General features: G+C 61.2%; 1 protein-coding gene across 6 annotated transcripts in view; it reads left to right on the top strand.

Moving 5' to 3' along the window:
• Positions 1-20,665, top strand: part of MYO15A (myosin XVA) — a 52,455-nt gene that overhangs the window by 23,215 nt on the left and 8,575 nt on the right. For 4 of the 6 annotated variants that reach the window (XM_024980808.2, XM_024980810.2, XM_024980805.2 and 1 more), the window contains 39 exons: positions 81-205; positions 678-795; positions 1,095-1,270; positions 1,723-1,807; positions 2,639-2,692; positions 2,790-2,871; positions 2,947-3,077; positions 3,498-3,593; positions 4,722-4,957; positions 6,223-6,386; positions 6,608-6,680; positions 6,870-7,058; positions 7,228-7,340; positions 7,490-7,584; positions 7,769-7,883; positions 8,074-8,141; positions 8,217-8,294; positions 8,454-8,634; positions 8,720-8,852; positions 9,151-9,256; positions 9,358-9,430; positions 10,416-10,588; positions 10,695-10,754; positions 11,177-11,252; positions 11,533-11,648; positions 11,737-11,855; positions 13,480-13,621; positions 14,085-14,196; positions 14,286-14,360; positions 14,749-14,927; positions 15,461-15,576; positions 15,811-15,883; positions 16,135-16,207; positions 16,428-16,501; positions 16,716-16,798; positions 18,454-18,584; positions 19,575-19,669; positions 19,811-19,888; positions 20,198-20,294. In XM_024980808.2, coding sequence (XP_024836576.1) covers positions 81-205; positions 678-795; positions 1,095-1,270; positions 1,723-1,807; positions 2,639-2,692; positions 2,790-2,871; positions 2,947-3,077; positions 3,498-3,593; positions 4,722-4,957; positions 6,223-6,386; positions 6,608-6,680; positions 6,870-7,058; positions 7,228-7,340; positions 7,490-7,584; positions 7,769-7,883; positions 8,074-8,141; positions 8,217-8,294; positions 8,454-8,634; positions 8,720-8,852; positions 9,151-9,256; positions 9,358-9,430; positions 10,416-10,588; positions 10,695-10,754; positions 11,177-11,252; positions 11,533-11,648; positions 11,737-11,855; positions 13,480-13,621; positions 14,085-14,196; positions 14,286-14,360; positions 14,749-14,927; positions 15,461-15,576; positions 15,811-15,883; positions 16,135-16,207; positions 16,428-16,501; positions 16,716-16,798; positions 18,454-18,584; positions 19,575-19,669; positions 19,811-19,888; positions 20,198-20,294 — 4,363 coding nt within the window. Of the gene's footprint in view, positions 1-80; positions 206-677; positions 796-1,094; positions 1,271-1,722; positions 1,808-2,638; positions 2,693-2,789; positions 2,872-2,946; positions 3,078-3,497; positions 3,594-4,721; positions 4,958-6,222; positions 6,387-6,607; positions 6,681-6,869; positions 7,059-7,227; positions 7,341-7,489; positions 7,585-7,768; positions 7,884-8,073; positions 8,142-8,216; positions 8,295-8,453; positions 8,635-8,719; positions 8,853-9,150; positions 9,257-9,357; positions 9,431-10,415; positions 10,589-10,694; positions 10,755-11,176; positions 11,253-11,532; positions 11,649-11,736; positions 11,856-13,479; positions 13,622-14,084; positions 14,197-14,285; positions 14,361-14,748; positions 14,928-15,460; positions 15,577-15,810; positions 15,884-16,134; positions 16,208-16,427; positions 16,502-16,715; positions 16,799-18,453; positions 18,585-19,574; positions 19,670-19,810; positions 19,889-20,197; positions 20,295-20,665 lie in introns of those variants that run through there. The other 2 variants (XM_024980807.2, XM_024980809.2) reach the window with 2 other exon arrangements.

Genomic DNA, 20,665 nt, shown 5'->3' with positions numbered 1-20,665 from the left:
CCATCTGCCCAGCCCACCAAGGAGACCATTGCATATGTTTGGGCCGATACACAGGCTTCCTCTCTGGGCCCTCCCCCCAGGAGCCAGGCCTCTTTGAATGTGATGTGGTGACGGCCCAGTTACGCTATTCAGGGCTGCTGGAGACTGTGCGGATTCGGAAGGAGGGCTTTCCGGTGCGGCTGCCCTTCCAGGTGTTCATCGACAGGTACCTTGGTCTGGTGCTTCCTGAGTTCTGCAGACCCCTACCCAGGCCCCCATGGCCCCAGGAATTCACAACCCAGGCAGAATAGGGCTGGCCATGCACGGTTGCTCAGGTTGTACACTACACAAGACCACCACGTACTAGCTGTTACGTGGCAGATATATTTACTACTTTGCATTTTTCATAGTTTTATTATGTATGTGTTGACTCCAAAGAGAAGTGATTTTCATACCTATTACTACTATGACAAGTTTCCAGCAGATGGCGTTAAAGCATTTTCTTGTACTGAAAGCATTTATTATAGTTTAATGCTCTTTTCAAGCAGCCTTGGGACAGAAAGCCCTTTTCTGGTTAGAAGAGACTATGAGTAAAGGCTCTGCTGGGACCTAGGCTTCCCGGAGACAGGGGTTGGGTAGTGACCCTGAGGTCTAGCAGGCAGCCGGATGGGTCCAATAGCTGGATTTGGGGCCTGCAGATACCGCTGTCTAGTGGCCCTCCAGCACAACCTGCCAGCCAGTGGGGACATGTGTGTGTCGGTGCTGAGCCGCCTATGCACGGTCACACCAAACATGTACTGTGTTGGTGTCAGCAAGGTGAGTCCTACCCACGCTCAGCCCCTGGGTGCCCTGTGGCTGGAGACTGTGGGCTCAGAAGTGCCCAGGCCAGAGGCCATCCAGCCAAGCTGGGGCATGGATGCTGATCCCACCTCCACACTCTGCCTGGCCACTCTCACTGTCTGATTCACCATCCTGCCTTCCCCACCTCTCCAGACTTGGCCGCCCTCCACCCGATCCGGGGCTGGCCTGTCCTCTGTCTCCAGGGACTCCTGGGGAGGGCGGGCCCAGGCAGTGCCCGGGAGCTCTCAGCCTCAGCGCTCGCCTGCTGCCCCCAGCTCTTCCTGAAAGAGCACTTGCACCAGCTGTTGGAGGGCATGCGGGACCACGTTCTGTGCCTGGCGGCCGTCACACTACAGCGCTGCCTCCGCGGCTTCTTTGTCCAACGCCGTTTCCGCTCCCTACGCCGCAAGATCATCCTGCTGCAGAGCCGGGCCCGCGGCTACCTGGCCAGGTGCAGGCCCAGGGTGGGCAAGGCTCCCTGGGTTTCTGTGGCCAGGCCCCAGGAAGGCCGAGCCTGAACTTGGGTAGTGAGTTCCCCATTCCCAGAGGCATGCACCCTTCCTTTGTGGGAAGGGTGATCAGATTCTGTGTGTCTTTCCCTCCCACCCCCTGGTCCTTGTGACTGGTAGGTAGAAATCCATCCAACCAAGAGGGGCCCCACCCTGCATCTCCCAGACCCTGGGACAGCCAACAGGCCCTGCCACTCCATTTGCTGTGTGACCTTGGCCAAGTCACTGCCCGTCTCTGAGTTTGTTTCCCTTTTTGCATTGGGTCCCAGAGTGAAGTGTGGACACTGACACCCCAACAAGGCAGGTGTAGGCATCTCTTCCCCATGGTCACCCATGACCCTTGCCCCCCCGGCCTTCCTACTCAAAACCCCTTCTCCTCTTCTCTGTGCCCCAGGCAGCGGTATCAGCAGATGAGGAGGCGTCTGGTGAAGTTCCGGGCCCTGGTGCACACGTATACGAGCCACCGGCGTTACCTCAAGGTGCTGTAGGCTGGGCTTTCGTCCCTCCCCCCGGAACCAGGCCTGCCCCGTCAGGGTCCATGGGGCGGCAGGGACGGGGAGGTGGCATTTGGCCTGGACAGGCTTGGGTTCAATCCCCGCTTATCCCTCTCTAGCCCTGCTCTCCTCACCCATCCCTTGGGGTGTGCAGGGGTTGAATGAGAGGCTGCGGGGAGGGTGTGGCCCGGCACAGGGCTCACAGCAGGGCCTACAAACCGGGCATGATTAGAATTTAGCGACCCGAGCAGCACTCGCTCTGGTTGTGCCCTTGTCTCGGTGCTGGTCTCGGCCTGTTGTCACATTTCCACAGCCAGACAGACAAACATAGCCCTGAGGAGCTGCACACCTTTGCTGGAGTTTTGTGGGGCAGCAGGGAGGTGCTTCTCTGGTAGCCCCGGGACAGTAGAGAATCCACCTGCAATGTGGGAGACCCGGGTTCGATCCCTGAGTCAGGAAGATGCCCTGGAGAAGGAATTGGCAACCCACTCCAGTATTCTTGCCTGGGGAATCCCCGAAGAGAGGAACCTGGCAGGCTACAGTCCGTGGGGTGTCGCAAAGGGTTGGACACGACGGAAGGACTAACACTTTCCAGGGAGGGGCCCCAGAACGCACCTCTCTGCTGCTGTCCGACATCCTGTGCGTCTCTCCTTCCCCAAAGTGTCACTGCTCTGCCCTCTGCCTGAGTCTCTTGCTCTCTTCCTCCCACACCCATTTCTCTGGCCACACCACTGCCTCCCCCGTCTGTGAGGTGGGCCTGGGGCCGCCGTCCCCTCTGCCCACTGCTGCCCGCCTTGACCGTCTGCTCTCCTGCAGCTGAGGGCGGAGCGGAGGCTCCGGGTGGAGGAGGCATGGCTGCGGGAGCAGGAGGTGGGTGTGAGGTCCAGGCAGCTGCGGGGGACAGGAAGGGAGGCCGGCAGGCGGGGGTGTGGCAGGCCTGTCCCCTCACCCTGTGCTGACCCCCCAGGAGCTGAGCAAGCGGCAGGTGGTGGCCGTGGGGCACCTGGAGGTCCCGGTGGAGCTGGCTGGGCTCTTGCAAGCTGTGGCGGGTACGTCAGTGCTGGGCGGTGTTGGGGGGCGGGCTGGCCAGGGGGCCAGGCCCCTCAGACCTTCTCTGTCCACAGGCCTCAGGACAGCCCAGGGGCCCCGGGTGGCCCTTGTGCGAACTCCTCGGCTTCGGGCCGAGCCCCGGGTCACGCTGCCTCTGGACATCAACAACTACCCCATGGCCAAGTTTGTCCGGTGCCACTTCAAGGTAAGAGCTGGAGGAGACCCAGTGACAGCTGGCATTTTCCTCGGATATGGCCGACTTCTGGCCACGCCCTTTGAGAGCAGGCCAGAGCTCTCCAGTTGCTGGGTCATGAGGAATCTAGGGACTCCGGGGGCCTGGATGGTGGTGGGGGGCCTCCGGGGCTCCGGCAGTGGCTGTTTGGAAACATTTCAGAAACCTGACAAGCAGTGAGTGGACCCACAGCATGTCACCCCCGCTGCTCATCTCCTGCCCTCCGGGGACGTCTTAGAGGGGCTCTGCCCTGATGCGCTGAATCTCCATCTGCATGCTGGGGACCAGAGCCCGGGCGCCTTAGGCTCGTGTGCCCCAACCCGGCCTAGAGCAGCGGGTCCGGAGGTGCCCCTGCCTCCCAGCTCTGTGCCCAGGTGCCTGCTCTGTGCCCAGGAGCCTGCCTTTGGGATGCTGACCGTGCCCCTGAGGACGCCCCTCACGCGGTTGCCAGCGGAGTACCATGTGGAGGCTGTGGGCATCTTCAAGCTGGTATGAGTCTGCACAGACCACCTTCCAAATCACAGCCCCAGCCTTGAGGCCAGACAGGAGACCCCCATGCTGCTCCCCTGGACCCTCCACCAGCCCAGGCCCTGAGCCCTTGGAGGAGGGACTTCTGGGAGGGACTTCTGAGAGGCAGTGCCTGTCCTCTTCTCTGGGGTGGGGTCTGGGGATGGGGGCCTGTCTTGCAGTTGTCTCGGCAACATGGCTGCCTCCCAGCCTCTCTGGAGCTTCCAGAATAGAGCCTCGTCTGAAAGGGGAGGCAGAGAAGACCTAATGAGTGACCCACTCCTGTGGACAGAGCGGGGGATGGGGGTCGGGGAGCCCAGACAAGGCCCCTCATGCAGCCCTGGGCAGAGTCAGGGAAGGCTTCCTGGAGGAGGGGGCATTTGAGCTGGAGAGGAGGGTGGCGGCAGTCTCCCAGCCAGGGCGAATGGAGAGGTAGAGAGGAGAGAAGTTGCCATGGTCAGAACAGAGACTCAGAAGAGTAAGGCCAGAGGGGCAGGAGGCTTTGACCAACAAGCCCAGAGCTGAGGTTGGGCTCTCAGGGGCGCAAGGGAGCCACGGATGGTGCTTCCATGGGAGGATGTGGTTGGGTATGCATGCTAGAAAGTGCCCTCTGGGGCCTGGATAGAGCTGGAGGTGAGGGACCTGCTGGAGGCCAGGGTGTGGGGAGGGGCTGGGGCTGTAGAAGGTTCGTGAGCAGGAGAATCTTGACTTTCCCCAAGCCCTGGTCACTTGGCCCAGGGTAAACCAGGCTGGCTTCCCAGGTGGCACTAATGGTAAAGAACTCGCCTACCAATGCAGGAGATGTAAGAGACGGGGGTTCGATCTTTGGGTTGGGAAGATCCCTTAGAGGAGGGCATGGCAACCCACTTAAGTATTTTTGCCTGGAGAATCTCATGGACAGAGGAGTCTGGCGGGTTACAGCCCATAGGGTCACAAGAGTCAGACACCATTTAAGCAACTTAGCATGCACAAGCCTGTTACAGTTTTACTGTGGGGGAATTTTATATGGGCAGGGGGACTTGGGAAGGACATGTGAGGGATGCATATGAAGGGGTGGGGACCAGTGGGAACAGCCCTCTGAGAGGCCCAGGAGAATCTGCTTGTGGCCAGATCCTACGTTTCATGGGCGACCCCCAGCTGCACGGCGCCCGGGACCACGTCTTTGGGAGCTACATCGTGCAGAAGGGACTGGCAGTGCCCGAGCTGCGGGACGAGATCCTGGCGCAACTGGCCAACCAGGTGTGGCGCAACCCCAGCTCCCACAACGCCGAGCGGGGCTGGCTCCTGCTGGCCGCCTGCCTCAGCGGCTTCGCACCATCCCCGCGCCTGGACAAATACCTGCTCAAGTGAGTGGAGCTGGGGGGCCAGGGCCCAGGGCAGATGCCAGGCCAGGCAGGAGGGAGGCTCTGTGCCTGGAAGCTCAGGCTCGGGGGCTGGCCCAGGGTTTCATGTCAGAGGGCAGGGGTCAGACAAGACTGGATACAGGGCTTCCAGAGCTCAGCGGTGGCCGGACCAGGGTGTGGGGAATCTGGAAGAGAGGTGCTGACCTCTCACGTGGTGAGCAGTGGGTTGCAGCAGGGTCGTTAGGCATGTAGATTCCAACAGTCTGTGTTCAAATCCCAGCTCAGCCACATGTAAGCCGTGTGACCTTGGGCAATTTAAATAACCTCTCTGAGTCTGTTTCCTCACCTGTAAAATGAACATGGTTAGAGTACCTACATCAGGCTGTGTGAGGATTAACCATGCAAACACGTGTGAAATGCCGAGAGGACAGGCTGGTGGTAAGCGCTGTGTAAGCACGGCCGTCGTCAGCATCCTGATCGTGTTAAGGTGATGGTGATGTCCCCCTCCTTGGTGACGAGGTTGATTTGCATGGGAAAGAGCTCAAGCAGGCCCTCGGTGCGAAACCTAGCTCTGACTTTCCCGCCGTGTGACCTGGGGCGACTCACTGCCTCTCTCTGAGCCTCTTTCCTGACCTGGGAATTGGGGATGGTAACAGGACCCACCAGTGGCTGTGAGCTGCAGAGCATGCAGAGCCTTCCTGAGCTCAGCACAGTAGGGGCAGCTCCCTGGGACTCTGCCAGGGGAAGGGCCACTACCTGCCCGCTGGGCTTCCCATGGGCATGGCTCTAAGCTTCCCTGTGGTAGCCACAGGCCACCAGCCACAGGGAGGGGCGGATGAGGAGTGCCCGCCCCTGGCGGGGAGCAGGCTGGTTGACCCTGGGTCAGCTGGAACCCCCACAGCCATCTGTGAACTCGGTGGCAGGCTCAGAGAGGACTGATGACCACCCGGGTGGCCTGGTAAAATGGAAGTCCCCGGAGGCCAGGTCTTTGCTTACACCTCCTGCAGGCCCCATCCTGGCAATGACATTTTGCTCTGTTGAGCTTAGTTGGGCCTGCCTGGAACCTTTTTGGTGTCCTTGGACTCCTGCTGGCTTGAGGTACCCCTGGCTGGCCTGGATGCTTTCAGCTTAGCCTGGGAGCGCCAAGCTTCCCTAATCATTGGCAGCCCAACCTCAGATCTCTGGGCTGGCCTGGGCATCCCTGACCAGTCTCAGGGTTTCCCCCACATCTGGCTAGCCTCATCCTTGCTCCAATTCCTACCTGCCAGGTTTGTGTCTGATCATGGGCGCGGTGGCTTCCAGGCCGTGTGTCAGCATCGCCTCATGCAGGCCATGGTCTCTGGGGCTGCCCGCACCTTCCCTCCAACTCAGCTTGAGTGGACAGCCACCCAGGAGAAGGCTGGCATGGCACTGGACGTGGGCTGCTTCAACGGTGAGCTGCCCTCCCCTGCCTCCCATGGAGGGGCAGCAGAGCCCGGGGTTAGGAGAAGCTGGGTGGCCCTGCTGTGAGCAGCCTGGAGAGAGGGCAGGACCTGGACTGGGGCTGGGAGCAGGGCTGTGAGGATGTGCAGCCAGGGCCCAGGACGAGAGCGGGGAGGCGGCAGGATGGGCTGCAGATGCTTGGAGCCAAGCCCCACCCCTGCTACTGCCCAGGTGACCTGTTCTCCTGCCCGGTGCAGTCCTGGAGTACGGGGGAGGAGGTGGCCAGAGACATTCTGAGGCACAGGTTGGCTCCTGGCGTGCCCCGCCCAGCACACCCCTGCACACCCAGGAAGGAGGAGGTGGGGGCGGGAGACCAGGTCCCCCAGTCCCGGAGGGTCTGTTCCAGTCACGTGTCTGGCTCCATCCAGGGTCTCCCCGGGCGGTACCTCTTGGCGCCGTCCCTCATTCCCATCCCTCCATGTGCTATCACCAGGGGGCTGGTTGACGGCTGGCGAGGCTGGACAGTGGCCATGAAGAACGGGGTCCAGTGGGCAGAGCTGGCCGGCCATGACTACGTGCTGGACCTGGTGTCGGACCTCGAGCTGCTCAGGGAGTTCCCTCGACGGAAAGCCTACTTCCTCGTGGGTGCGGAGGGGCCCCTGGCCTGCAGGGGAGGCCTCAGGTAGAGGTGGTCTCTCCCAGCCCGAGGCCCCCCCTCCTGCATGCTGGTGGCTGTGAGCTGAACTTGAACTTGAGGGCTTCAGGAAGGGGGCCTACCTTCAAAGGGAGAACTCCAGGGTACAGAGGAGGGTCTGCCGGGGGGCTCAGCTGCTGTGTTCCCCATCCCCCAGGGTGTTTGGGAACAGCTGGGACTCCGACGATGATGCACCCACCAAGCCCCAGCCCCAGGGGCTCATGCCTGTAGTGGCCGACTCAGATGGGTACTGCAGCCACAATGAGAACGGTACAAATGGGGAGCCTGAGCCTCAGAGAGGGACAGTGACCCTCCAAGATCCACCAGCAGTGGCCACTGTTTCTGGTGGGGAGGGAGCCTGGGGGCGAGAGGGGTGATCAGCAGGAGGAAAGAATTTGAATTTCCCCCAACCCAACCAGACTTGGACAGCCTTGGAGAGCCTGCTGTGCCCCACAAGGGGCTGGACTGCTACCTGGACAGCCTCTTCGACCCCGTGCTGTCCTGCGGGGATGCGGTAGGGACTCATCGGGCCTTTGAAGGCCAGAGCAGGGCGCATGCACAGGAGCCTCTTGCAGCCCGGCCCTGGGGTGGCTGGAGGGGGGCCCCTGGGAGGGGGTGGGGGCGGTGTCAGGTGCCCGTTGCCTTGGAGCCTGGGGAGCGTGGCATTGGGGCAGTCACTTGAGCCATCTGCTCCCCAGGACCTGGAGAAGCCAACAGCCATTGCCTACCGCATGAAAGGGGGAGGCCAGCCAGGTGGAGATGGCAGCAGCAGCACTGAAGGCCCCCCCAGGAGACCCCCAGAGCCAAAGCCCAGTCAGTGCCTCCTCCAGCTCGGGTTCAGGGTTGGGCTCGGCGGGGCCCCATGGTGCTCAGGGCAGCTTCAGCCCTAGAACAGAGGCAGCCTCAGGCTTGCGGGGTGAGCTGACAGGGTGGGAAGAGTGGGGAATTCCCACTCCTACCTCCCTCATCTCTGGATCTATGCCCCCCAACCCGGTCACCCCAGTTCCAGGCCTGGACGCCTCCACGTTGGCCCTGCAGCAAGCCTTCATCCACAAGCAGGCAGTACTGCTGGTGAGTGCCAGGGGACTGGGGTGTCCTGCCGGGGGCCCAAGCCTGGGCCTACCCGCTCACCCCAACTCTCTGCAGGCCCGGGAGATGACCCTGCAGGCCATGGCACTCCAGCAGCAGCCCCTGAGTCCCACCCCGAGACCCTTCCCCCCAGAGGTGAGCCCCAGAGGCCCCCCATGAGTGCCGTGTTGCCCCAGAGCATCGCTGCACCTCTCTAAACCAGGAGCCCCCTCCGCCTCTCCTGGGCCAACGTGGGGTTCCTGAGAGCAAACTGACATGACCCAGGACGCCCTCCTCACACTCTGCTCTCCACAGAAACCCTTAGCATCAGAGGCCCGGCCGAAGTTCGTAGGCACTGGACTCCCAGCCAAGCCTGTGCTCCTGCAGGCTGCTCCGAAGCCTGCGGCCCCCGCCCCTCTGGCCAAGGCCCCGAGGACGCCCACCAAGCCCGTGGCTGCCCCCATTCTGCCTCAGGGCTGGGCTTCTCCAGAAAGCAGTTAAGTGTCCTGTTGCAGCAGGGGCTTCCCAAGGTGAGATGGGAGGGTGGACTCACCTACCCCCTATACCATGCCCCGCCACAGCCTCACCCTGCCTGGAGCTGGTCCGGTCTTCGACCCTCAACTCGGAGCACTTCCCGCAACCCACGCAGCAGATCAAGGACATCGTCAGGCAGCACCAGCAGCTGCCCCGGGGGGGCCGGCCTGAGGCCCTCAGGTCAGCCCACCCACTCAGCCCTCTGGCCCTCTTTCGTGACTGCCTTCCCATGTGCCTGTCTGCTGGGCTCACAGCACCCTGCCCAACAGCCTTTAGGGAGTGTCTGTTCACCCAGGTGGTCCAGATGAGACTCCCCCCAAGGGCACAGGGAGGCCAGGACCGCTCTCTAGGGATTGTGTGTGACCCCATGCCTGTCTCTGGTCCTCTCGGGGTTATCATGTACGGTGATGGGGGGAGAGGAAGTTCCTGGGTGGGACTGTGTGGCTGTGAAGAGAAGGCTCAGCGTCCCGCTCCCCAGGAAGGACGGCGGGAGGGTGTTCGTAAAGCGGCCTGATCCCCATGAGGAGGCCCTGACGATCCTGAGGGGGCAGATGAGCCCCCCAGTGGCAGCACCCGGCACCCAGGTGAGGGGCTGGGGCTGGTGGGGTCCAGGCGGAACAGAAGACACAGGGGGGCCTCTGGGGGAGCCTCTGTGTACTGTGGTGGGCTGTCTTTGTGGGGACAGGTCCCCAGAGAGGCCGTGGCCTTGGTGAAGCCAGTGACCAGCACACAGCGGCCATCCGTGGGGCCCGCTCCAGGTGAGGGCCAGGAGGGAGGGAGGGGCTGGAGGGCAGGTGTCTGAGTGCAGGAATTAGTCAGTGTGAGCACAGGTGAGTCTTGGTCTGCATGACGGTGGCCTGTGTGTCCATGTCCCTGGGCCTGTGTGGACATACTATGTGGATGTTTGTGCAATTGTATCAGCATTTGCATGGCACTGATTTCAGGCCAGCCCACTCTAAATCCTCACTCAGACTCTTCAACACAGTACTGTCTGTGTAGATGTTACAGATGAGAAGACAGACACAGAGAGGTTAAGTGACTCACTCAAGATCACACAGCTCTTAAGTGTCAGACCAGGGACAGAATCCCAGGCCTCCTGACATCACAGCTGGAGACCTAACCTCTGCACCTCCTGCCTTATGGCAGCCACAGTGATCGTAACAGATCAGTTAGTTCCCATCCACCCGCCAACGACTTTCCAGCGGCCCCTGGGATGAACCCCAGGCTCCTCACTGTGGCTCACCCCAGCCTCACCTCCTCCTGCTCCGTGCCCTGGGGCTCTCTGCTCCTCACTGTTTCTGGGCCCATCAGAATTCAGTCCTGCCGCAGGGCCTTCATCCTTGCTGTTCCCCCTGCTGAGAATGCTCTTCGCAGAAGATCCTTGCATGCCTGGCCCCTTTTCATCACGAAGTCTCAAACCTCACCTCCTCAGGGAGGTCTGCCCGACCGCCAAGACCACAGGCCCCTCACAGACCAGCCCCCAGATTTTCCCAGGTCGCCATTTGATTTCTGCCCCAGCTCCCAGCACCAAGAGCACTGTCCTTTCTGAACTGTTTCACACACCTTACCAGGGTCTCCCTCCGGGCAGCACCTGGTCTCTGCTGCTCCGCGTATCCCTGGCCCCTACCTCCACCCCCACCACATTAGGACTGTAGAGCTGGGTCTCTGTTTGTGGGAGGATGGCAGGGCTGAGAGAGTGTGCCTACGTGCCCACATGATCAGGTGTATCTACCCACGAGGCAGGAGGAGGCCCCTCTGCTCCAACCTCGCCCTCCCTGGGCCCTGCCTCCCCAGCACTGCCCTCGCGATCGCTGGAGCCTCCTGAGGATCCTGTGCAGACACGGCTGCACCGCCTCCCGAACCCCAACTTCTATGGCTACCGGGACACCCCCTGGCAGATCTTCCTGCGCAAAGAGGTGCTGGGGCCCTACCAGGGCTGGAGGGGGCGCAGGGCCTGATGGGCCAGGGGTCACAGCGCAGCTGGTGAGGAGCACGGGGCCTCATGGTAGCCCCACACCGCAGGTGTTCTACCCCAAGGACGACCACAGCCACCCCGTGCAGCTGGACCTCCTGTTCCGCCAGGTGAGGTCCTGTCCCGCCTCCCGGCCTCGAGTAGCAGCAGGGCAGCAGGCGTGTGGATCAGCCGTCTGCCAAGCCTCCTGCTCGGGTTTGGGGTCCTTGCCCGCAGCGAGGACAGGGAGCTGGTCTGCTGCGCCCCCTGCCGTGGATGGGCTTGGGGAGCCCACATCCCATATAAGCAGACTCACGGCTGGTCTGAGCTCGTGGGCCCCAGGGTCCACCCCAAGATCCCCTGTGTGGATCAGGAGACTAGGGCCTGGGGAGGGTGGAGATGAGAAGGGTGAGGGTCCTCAGAAGTGGGGTCTGATTTACAAGGTGCCCTCACTGCGTGGAAAGCACCCCATCCCCAGTCGTCCTGACACAGTCCAGCCTGGGCTCCAGGTTTGGGGAACCCTGCAGCCGCCCGCCTCACGCCCCTCCCACAGGTCCTGCACGACACTCTCTCCGAGGCCTGCCTGCGCATCTCTGCGGAGGAGCGGCTCCAGATGAAAGCCCTGTTTGGTACTGCGGGGTGTGGGGGGAGAGGGGCAGTCTGCTGGAGCCCCTGCCACCCTCTCTGCGCTGCTCCTGGCCTCTCCCCGGGGCCCAGCGGCAGGTCTGGGTTGGGCTATACTGGCCTGACTGCGGTCCCCACTGTCCTGTCTGTGGATATCAGTTTCCCCATATGGATGCTGGGAACGCAGTGGTCTGACACCTCCTTGCTGAGGGTCAACCTCCCCTCCATGCACTGCGGGTCAGCAGGGGAGGGGGCCCCGGTCCTAACCCGACCCATGTCCCTTAGCCCAGAACCAGCTGGACACGCAGCGGCCCTTGGTGACAGAGAGCGTGAAGCGGGCCGTGGTCAGCACTGCCCGGGACAGCTGGGAGGTCTACTTCTCCCGCCTGTTTCCTGCCACGGTAGGAGCCCCCTGCCCGCCCCCTGCCCACTCTCTGCCCCCCAGGGGCTCTAGGAATGAGCCTGGAAGACCCCTTGTCCCCTCCCCAGGGCAGCGTGGGCACCGGGGTGCAGATGCTGGCTGTGTCCCACACGGGCATCAAGCTCCTGCGTGTGGTCAAGGGCAGCCACGAGGCGAGTGGGCAACTGCGGGTCCTGCGCACCTACAGGTGAGCGTCAGGCGAGGGGGAGGGTTCACGCAGGGCATGGGCGGGGCATGGGTTGGCAGGATTCGGGGCATGGACTGACACCAGCACTTCCTCCACGGACCGACTCGCTCGATGGCTGGCGGCTGAGTACAGTCAGCTCTCTGTGTTCACAGGCTTCACATCTGCAGATTCAGCCAATGGTGGATGGGAAATACTCAGAAAAAAAAATTCCAGAAAATTCCAAAATGCAAAACAAATTTTTCACTCACTGGCAACTATTCCCATAACATCTATTGTTCTTTTATAACTACCTGTACAGCATTTAGGGAGAAGGCAATGGCACCCCACTCCAGTACTCTTGCCTGGAAAATCCCATGGATGGAGGAGCCTGGTGGGCTGCAGTCCATGGGGTCGCTGAGAGTCGGACACGACTGAGCAACTTCACTTTCACTTTTCACTTTCATGCATTGGAGAAGGAAATGGCAACCCACTCCAGTGTTCTTGCCTGGAGAATCCCAGGGACAGCGGGGCCTGGTGGGCAGCCATCTATGGGGTCGCACAGAGTCGGACACGACTGAAGTGACTTAGCAGCAGCAGCAGTACAGTGTTTACATTGAATTCCCTGATAGCTCAGTTGGTAAAGAACCCGCCTGCAATGCAGGAAACCCTGGTTTGATTTCTGGGTTGGGGAGATCCCCTGGAGAAGGGATAGGGCTACCCATTCCAGTATTCTTGGACTTCCCCTTGTGGCTCAGCTGGTAAAGAATCCACCTGCAGTGTGGGAGACCTGGGTTTGATCCCTGAGTTGGGAAGATGCCCTGAGTATTCCGGCCTGGAGAATTCCATGGACTGTATAGTCCATGGGGTCCCAAAGAGTCGGACACAACTGAGCGACTTCCACTTCACTTCAAGTGTTAAGAGTAATCTAGAGATGATTTAAAGTAAACAGGATGTGCGTAGGTCATATGCCAATACCAGGTTATCTTATGAGAGGGACTTGAGCACCCATGGATTTGGTTGCCCTCCAAGGGCCCTGGAGCCAGTTCCCCACAGATACTGAGGGATGACTGTACCTACCATGTGCCCGGCTCTATGCCAAATCCTTTAATCAAGGAAACAGGCTCAGAGAAAGATGTTGCTTGTCTTGGGTCACCCAGCCAGGCAGTGGTGAGCTGGGAGCCAGTACCCCATCCTCAGCTTGGACACCCCTAAAGTCCCACCCCAGAGCCTACTGAGGGCAGGGCTACCGCATGTGAACAGCCAAGTGCAGATGCTTGAGTGTGAAACCTTCCTGCATCCTCCGACCCCTCCCTCCCAGCAGCCCATGGTCCTTTATGCCACAGCACGGGGAGTCTCAGGCATCAGTGAGATGCAGGCTCCTTCCTTCCAGAGTCTGAGCGTTTGCTTAGTGAAGGAGACAGATCTGTGGGCAAAATCTGGGGGGTTGGATCAAGAGGCAGAAAAATAAATAAAAAACAAAGTGTGGGGGTGCTGGGAGGTTGTGGGTTCACAGAGTGATGGGCAGGGCGCTGGAGCCACGGGCAGGAGGGGAGGGGAGGCAGGCAGGGGCCAGAGGTGCAGACAGTGGTGGGGGGTGTCCCTCTGTCCGTGGTGTCCTGCCTCATGCCACCTCCCCCTCCTCCAGCTTTGCGGACATCCTCTTTGTGACCATTCCCTCCCAGAACATGCTGGAGTTCAACTTGGCCAGTGAGAAGGTTATTCTCTTCTCAGCCCGAGCTCACCAGGTCAAGACCCTGGTGGATGACTTCATACTGGAGCTGAAGAAGGTCAGGGCCCTCCTGCAGATGCCCGCAGCAGGCTGAGGGCCTGAATGTACCAGCCACGCCTACCTGGGAGGGGTGGATACACCTGTGTGTCTGCGACTGTGTCTTCAGGCTCTTGCTCGAGCTGTGCCTTCCAACCTGGGGCCTATGCCCCTGCTGCCGGCCTCTCCAGGGTCCTTCACTTAGGCCTCTGGGCTCGGCAGCAGCCTCATTCCTCCCCTCCTGCAAGGGGCTGCACTGCCCATCACTGACCACCTGGTGACCACATCCAGCCCCATGCTTCTTCCAGACCGGGCAGTCCCCAGGCCTGGCACCTGGCCTCAGCGCTGAGGCTCTGGGACGGGTAGGGGTGGGTCAGACCTGTGGCCATGCTCTCACAGCCTGTGTGCGGGGCAGGGGAGTGGGCCCTGGCCTCTGGGAGGAGGGCATGGGCCCACAGCCTTCACCCAGCCCCTGACTGACGCAGGACTCGGACTACGTGGTTGCTGTGAGGAACTTCCTGCCTGAGGACCCTGCGCTGCTGGCCTTCCACAAGGGTGACATCATCCACCTGCAGCCCCTGGAGCCGCCTCGACTGGGTCAGCACCGGGGGGGGGACGGGGTGTGAGTGTGGGGGCGGCAGGGCGGGGGCTTCCCCGGCGGGTGCTGACGTGGGCCTGGCCCGCAGGCTACAGCGCAGGCTGTGTGGTCGGCAAGAAGGTGGTGTACCTGGAGGAGCTGCGGTGCCGGGGCCCTGACTTCGGTGGGTACCCTGGGGCCCCCCTTCAGCTGCCTGAGCCACCAGACCTAGAAACCCCAAACAGAGCAGATGCGCAATGCAGGTCCTGTGGTCCCCAAGGGTCTTGCCAGGCTGTAGCTGCTAAGATGGCCATGCAGCCCAGCCCCTGTCCACACATCAGGCTGACGGGTCTCCGTGGACATTAGTGCCTCTGTGTTGTGGTCCAAAGGTCCACAGGCACTGTGTTCTCTCTGCAGACCCCGACTCCAGCCTGCCGCTGAGGGGCTGCCTCCCCTTCCCTAAGCCTGTGTCCTTCTGCTCGCCTCCACAAGTTGTACCTCCCTCACAGACTCTGTACCCCCCTGTTCCCCAGGTGATACCCTCTCACTGCTCAGACCCTTTCTGCCCCTAGGCTGGAGGTTTGGGACCATCCACGGGCGCGTGGGCCGCTTCCCTTCTGACCTGGTGCAGCCTGCAGCTGCACCTGATTTCCTACAGCTGCCTGCGGAGCCAGGCCGGGGCCGCGCTGCCGCTGTGGCCGCCGCCGTGGCCTCCACTGCCGCTGCACAGGAGGTGGGCCGCAGGAGGGAGGTGAGAACCCGGGGCTGGTCAGAGGAGCAGACACAGCAGTGGGGTTGGCCTGACTGTGGAGGTGGAGGGGAGCGGGGTCAGCCAAGGGCAGGCCATCCTGGGACCAGGCAGCATGGTAGGGTCAGCCAGACCTATGACCTGAGGGATGTGAGCCGCCAGATGTGACCAGAGGCGGCTGGAGGTGTGTCCAGTCAGGTAGGGTGGGTGGGGTCAGTGGAAGAGTAAGTGACCAGGCCAGTGGGGCAGGACCAGCCTGGGGCGGCCAGATGGTGAATCCACCTTCAACGGGGCAGGGCCTGGTGAGTGGGGCAGGTTGGATCCTGTGGTGGCACAGAGCTCGCTAGGGTGGAGGGAGATAAAGGGGTGAGGGATAAGGTCAGCTAGACCAGGTCATCGGGGAGGCAGTGGGGCCACATGGGGCAAGGGGTGGCCCATGGGGTCGGGGGGCAGGCAGAGAGGGTTTGTGCACAGTCAGCCTGGGCTGGCGTTGGGCGGGCTCTGACTAGCGGGAGTAGCCGATGGCCCTCTTGCAGGGCCCCCCACTCAGAGCTGGCTCCATGGACCGTGGGGAGGACAGCCTGGCTCTTCCACCGTATACAATGCTCGAGTTTGCCCAGAAGTACTTCCGAGACCCTCAGAGGAGACCCCAGTGAGTGGTGGCCCGCCCTGAGGAGGGTCCTACTGGGGTGGGGCTTTTCCCAGCCACCCAAGCAGGAGGCCTCAGGTTTGGGAGGGAAGGAGAAACCCTGGGAGGGGGCTTGTCTGCAGCCTCTGCCTCAGGGGCCTTGCTGCCAGGTGGGCTGACACTGGGTCCGGCCCACTTCATGTGGGAGAGGCTGTCTCAGAGGCAAGACTAATCAGTAGCATCCACTTCCCCTTTCAGGGATGGCCCCAGGCTGAAATCCAAGGAGGGTCGGGAGTCCAGAACCTTGGAGGACATGCTTTGCTTTACGAAGGTGCCCAGCCCCAGGTCCCTCTGAAATAGCCATACAAAAGTGCATCCCAGGCCCATGGGCCAAACAGCCTTGCCCGAAGGCCTGGGTTCCTCCCAAAGGAAGTGTCTCATCTTCTCACGGTTCCACCCACCGCCTTCTGTGGTGTGGACTCTTCTGTTGTTAAGATAGGACTCTCCCCCTCCCCTTCCCTCCCCTCCCCCTCTCCTCCCCTCTCTTTTCCTCCTGTCATGACCCAATTCCTCTCCCTACAGACCCCGCTCCAGGACTCCCTCATTGAGTTCAGCGACAGCAGCCTCAACAAGATGGCCACAGACATGTTTCTAGGTGTGGGGGTGGGACAGCGGCCAGGGCCCCGGGCCAGGAGGGACGCCGCACTGTGACCCTTGGTGACCACCACCCCTTCCCTCAGATGTGGGAGGAGAGGAGGAGCCCCCTTCCCCATACCGGCCCTGGCCGTAGCCTCTGAGGGAGGGGTCCAACCCGGGGTTCCTGGTGGGCAGGCAGCTGGGAGGCCGGTGGCTGAGTGGGACAGTGTTTTCTCCAGCTGTGATGCGATTCATGGGGGATGCCCCGCTGAAGGGCCAGAGTGAACTGGACGTGCTGTGCACCCTCCTGAAGGTCAGTCCAGCCCCTACAGGAGCTCCTGCCCTGTGGCTCGGGTTCCCCATCTGTCAGCCAGGGCTGCAGCCTTTGGGGTGGGAACCATGTGGCCCAACGAGGAGTGCATCCCGCTGGTGGGGAGGGTTCTGGGGAAGGGACGCCAGGCCTGTTTTCAGGAGCCCACTGTGTTCCTGTGGGCATGTGACCTGTGACCTGGCCCGCCCTCCCACAGCTGTGCAGGGACCATGAGGTCATGCGGGACGAGTGTTACTGCCAGGTCGTGAAGCAGATCACAGACAACACGAGCACCAAGCAGTGAGTGTCCTCCCCTCCCCACTTTTTCCTGCTCCAGAGAGGCCAGGTCAGCCTCCCATCTCCCAGCCTGTGCCCTCCCAACTCTCTCCCTGCCTCATCCTCTTCCTCACGCCAGAGACAGAGCACATATGTTTGAAATTGCTTGGTTTGGGACAAGCCCTTTCTGGTCTCTGAGCTTCAGTCTCCCCATCTGTCAAATGCACTGATAATGGGTGAGTCCAGGTTCTTGGTTGCAAGTGACAGAAACCCAGTTCAATCAGGTTTAAGCAAAAGAAGGTTCAGGTAACTGAAAAGTCTAACAGAGGACTTTAGGCATAGCTGGATCTAGGTGTCATCAGGAAGCAGTCTTTCTCTGTAACCTGGACCTGCTTTTCTATGTGTCGATATTACTCCCAAACAATATATCTCATAGACTGGCAAGATGATAGCTCTGGGGGGACATTCCCCAGCTCAGCAATCCCAGGCAAAGTAAGACTGATTCAATATTTGCAGCAAAAATTCCCAAATCCAGCCTTATTGGCCTGTCTTGGTCCCATGGGCATCCTTGAGCCAACCACAGAGCTCTGATTGGCTAGACCTGGGAATTGTGCCTGTTCCCAGACCAATCACCATAGCCAGAGGGAGGATGAACTCTAATTGGCCAAGCCTGGCTCCCATTTTTTTATTGTTGTTCAGTCTCCAAGTCATGTCTGACTCTTTACAACCCCATGGACTGCAGCACACCAGGCTTCCCTGTCCTTCACCATCTCCCAGGGTTTGCCCAAGTTCATGTCCATTGACATGAACCAGTCACTTTAGCCAGAGGCTTCAGGGTTCTAACTGGCCAGTCTTGGCTTTCATGGGTACATATATGCACGCTAAAGTCACGTCAGTCGTGTCTGACTCTTTGTGACCCCATGGACTGTAGCCCGCCAGGCTCCTCTGTCCGTGGGATTTTCTAGGCAAGAATACTGGAGTGGGTTGCCATGTACTCCTCCAGGGGATCTTCCGACCCAGGGATTGAACCCATGACTCATGTCTCCTGTGCTGGCAGGCGGGTTCTTTATCACTAGAGCCACCTGGGAAGTCCCCTGGCTCTCATACCCACAGGGACCTGGGGAGGGGTGGGTGGCTTCCCAAAGGAAGCCAAAGTGCTGCACCTGGACACCAGAGGTTCCCACAAGTGAAACCCCGGAGCGAGGGCAGCACAAAGGTAAGCATTCGTGTCTCACACATGACTAGCACATGGCAGGGCCCAAAGCCTGTGCTGCTCTTGTTAGCACTGGGCCACCCTCCTGTCCACCTGCTCGCATCCCCCAGGAATTTCAGAACCACTCAGCGCGTCCTCCTGCCCCTCCCACCCAGTCTTACTTGCCACCAGCTCTGCACAGGGTCCCTGGCCCCTCTTCAGGGACCGTCGCCCCCCACCACCCCAGGAAGACTTGTTCTCTGTGCACAATGGGTATGTCAGGGGCTTCACTGCCTCCCTTCCCTCCCACCTCCCTGCCACTCAGAATTCCCAACAGAATGGACCTTTGGTCTGACTCTGCCTACCGGCCCTGCTCTCACTGGGCAGGGGCGGGGGCATCCTCAGGAGAAGAGCCTGGCGGGCAGGGAGACTCCTGGGGTGGCTGCAGAGCAGTGGCCACTGCGATGGAGCCCGTGTGTGCTCACAGGGACAGCTGCCAGCGAGGCTGGAGGCTGCTGTACATCGTGGCCGCCTACCACAGCTGCTCTGAGGTCCTCCAGCCGCACCTCACCCACTTCCTCCAAGACGTGAGCCGGACCCCAGGCCTGCCCTTCCAGGGTGAGGGGCAAGCGAGTGGGGACCCAGGGCCAGGGGCCCACCATACGAGGACTGGCTGGGCAGCCAGCAGGAGGGCCTAGCCCTTCTTGCCCGGGCAGTGGTGATTAATATCAATCCTGTCCCCAAATGTTGGCAGAGGTCCCACAGGGGCTGATGCCATGGGTTGTCTGATATGACGGGGAGGATGGCATATCAGGGATGGCTTCCTGGAGGAAGTGTTGCTCTGGATAGTGAGCACGGAGGAGAGATTTCTAGATGAACTGAGTAGCAGGCATAAAGACCCGAGATGATGTGTGGCATGTGGGAGAGGAGGAGGTGGCGGCATGGCCCTTTCTCTGGTCTTTGGGAATCAACAAGGGTCTTCAGAGGGCACCAAGGCTGGTGGCAGGGTCTTGGCCTTTTCACCACGGAATTTAGAGGAAAGGGGCTGCTCCTCAGCCTCACCCAAAGTCTAGCTTCCAGAGGAACCCCTGGGTCCCCGCCCTAGGAGAGAGGTCAGGGCACCTGTGGTTACCATGGCAGCCATGGAGGAGATATGAGACCTCACCCTCTCTGCCTCTGAAGCCTCCTCTTTGAGTCAATCAACAAACACCCCTTCATCAGCTCCAGGGAAGGGGGTTGAATATGCCCCCAAACTCTTGACTTGGCCTCTCCCCAGAGCGGGGCGAGGGCACCGCTTAACCAGAGAAATGGAGAAGCAGACGATGCGGTCTCTTGCATGGGGGCTATGGACACAGCTGCCAGGGACAAGCCCCCAGCACCAGCTGTCTCCGGGGGCTCATGGATCTGAGGCGTGAGGGCCTCCGATAGGATGTGGGTTCAAATCCAGTGCTTGTACTCTGGCTCTTAACCTTGGGTCAGTCACTGCCCTCTGAATGGTCTCTGCGGCCACTGGAGGGAGAGCAGCCCCCACCAAGGGGGCTTGGGGCTAGGGCCAGAGGAGCTCTTCCGCTGGGCCTGCCCCGGCCCCCCTGACCCTGGTCTCTGCAGGGATTGCCAAGGCCTGTGAGCAGAACCTGAAGAAGACGCTGCGCTTTGGCGGCCGCCTGGAGCTCCCGGGCAGCATGGAGCTGCGGGCCATGTTGGTGAGCGTAGGCGGTGCTCGGGGAGGGGGATGGCCGACCCAGAGACCCCTGTCCTGGCCCAGGCACACCTGCGGAGGGGACCAGGGCTGGGTAAGACCCTGGTGAGATCCCAGCCTCTCCTCTCTCCGCACCCTCCCCCAGGCTGGCCGCAGTTCCAAGAGGCAGCTCTTTCTTCTCCCCGGGGGCCTGGAGCGCCATCTTAAGATCAAGACATGCACTGTGAGTGAAGGGGTGTCTGGGGGGTGGGACCCCAAGGGTGCTGAGCCACCTCCTACCTCCCCCACGAGGCAGGACTTAGCTCTCTGTTGCAGCCCAAGCCCGAGCCTAGGGGAGGTGGGTGGCCTTCAGCTCATAGTCAGGCTGCAAATGAGAGATGGGCAGACTCGGGACCCACAACTCCAGAAGCTGCGTCCTTCCTGTGTGGGGCTGACCCAGGGCCCGGGGAGCCTAGCCTTTGCAGCGGGGCCAGGGAGGGCTCAGGGCAGAGGTCACCTGGCTGGTCCAGCCTCTCACTTCCCCCATCCACAGGTGGCCCTGGATGTGGTGGAAGAGCTTTGTGCTGAGATGGCTCTGACCCGCCCCGAGGCCTTTGACGAGTACGTCATCTTTGTTGTCACCAACCGAGGTGAGCGGCCAGAGGACGAGGCAAGCTGTGCCCATGCCCCCCCATCCTGACTGTAAGGCCCCGATTAGATGCCGCTTCCTCCAGGAAGCCCCCCGCCCGGGTGCAGGAGCCTCTGCACCGAGAGCCCCCAGCCCCGCATCTGACCCCTGCCACCCCACATCGATCTGTGTGAGCTCATCTGGTCTGTCAGGCCGCAAGATGGCAGAAGACAGGGCTCCCCCATGCCTCCGTCTGCCCCCCGGAGTGCTCAGTAGGCCCTGCTGTCTGGGAGGGCAGGACTTAACAGAATGTGGCTCCTGTAACCCACACGTGCAAGTACTTTTTCCTGCCTCCTCTGTCCTCATAGCGGCTGAGAGGAGCCCCACCCTCGG

Source organism: Bos taurus, chromosome 19, assembly GCF_002263795.3.
Source record: "Bos taurus isolate L1 Dominette 01449 registration number 42190680 breed Hereford chromosome 19, ARS-UCD2.0, whole genome shotgun sequence".
Taxonomy (NCBI): Eukaryota; Metazoa; Chordata; class Mammalia; order Artiodactyla; family Bovidae; genus Bos; species Bos taurus.
This window is presented reverse-complemented; position numbering and strand designations above follow the sequence as displayed.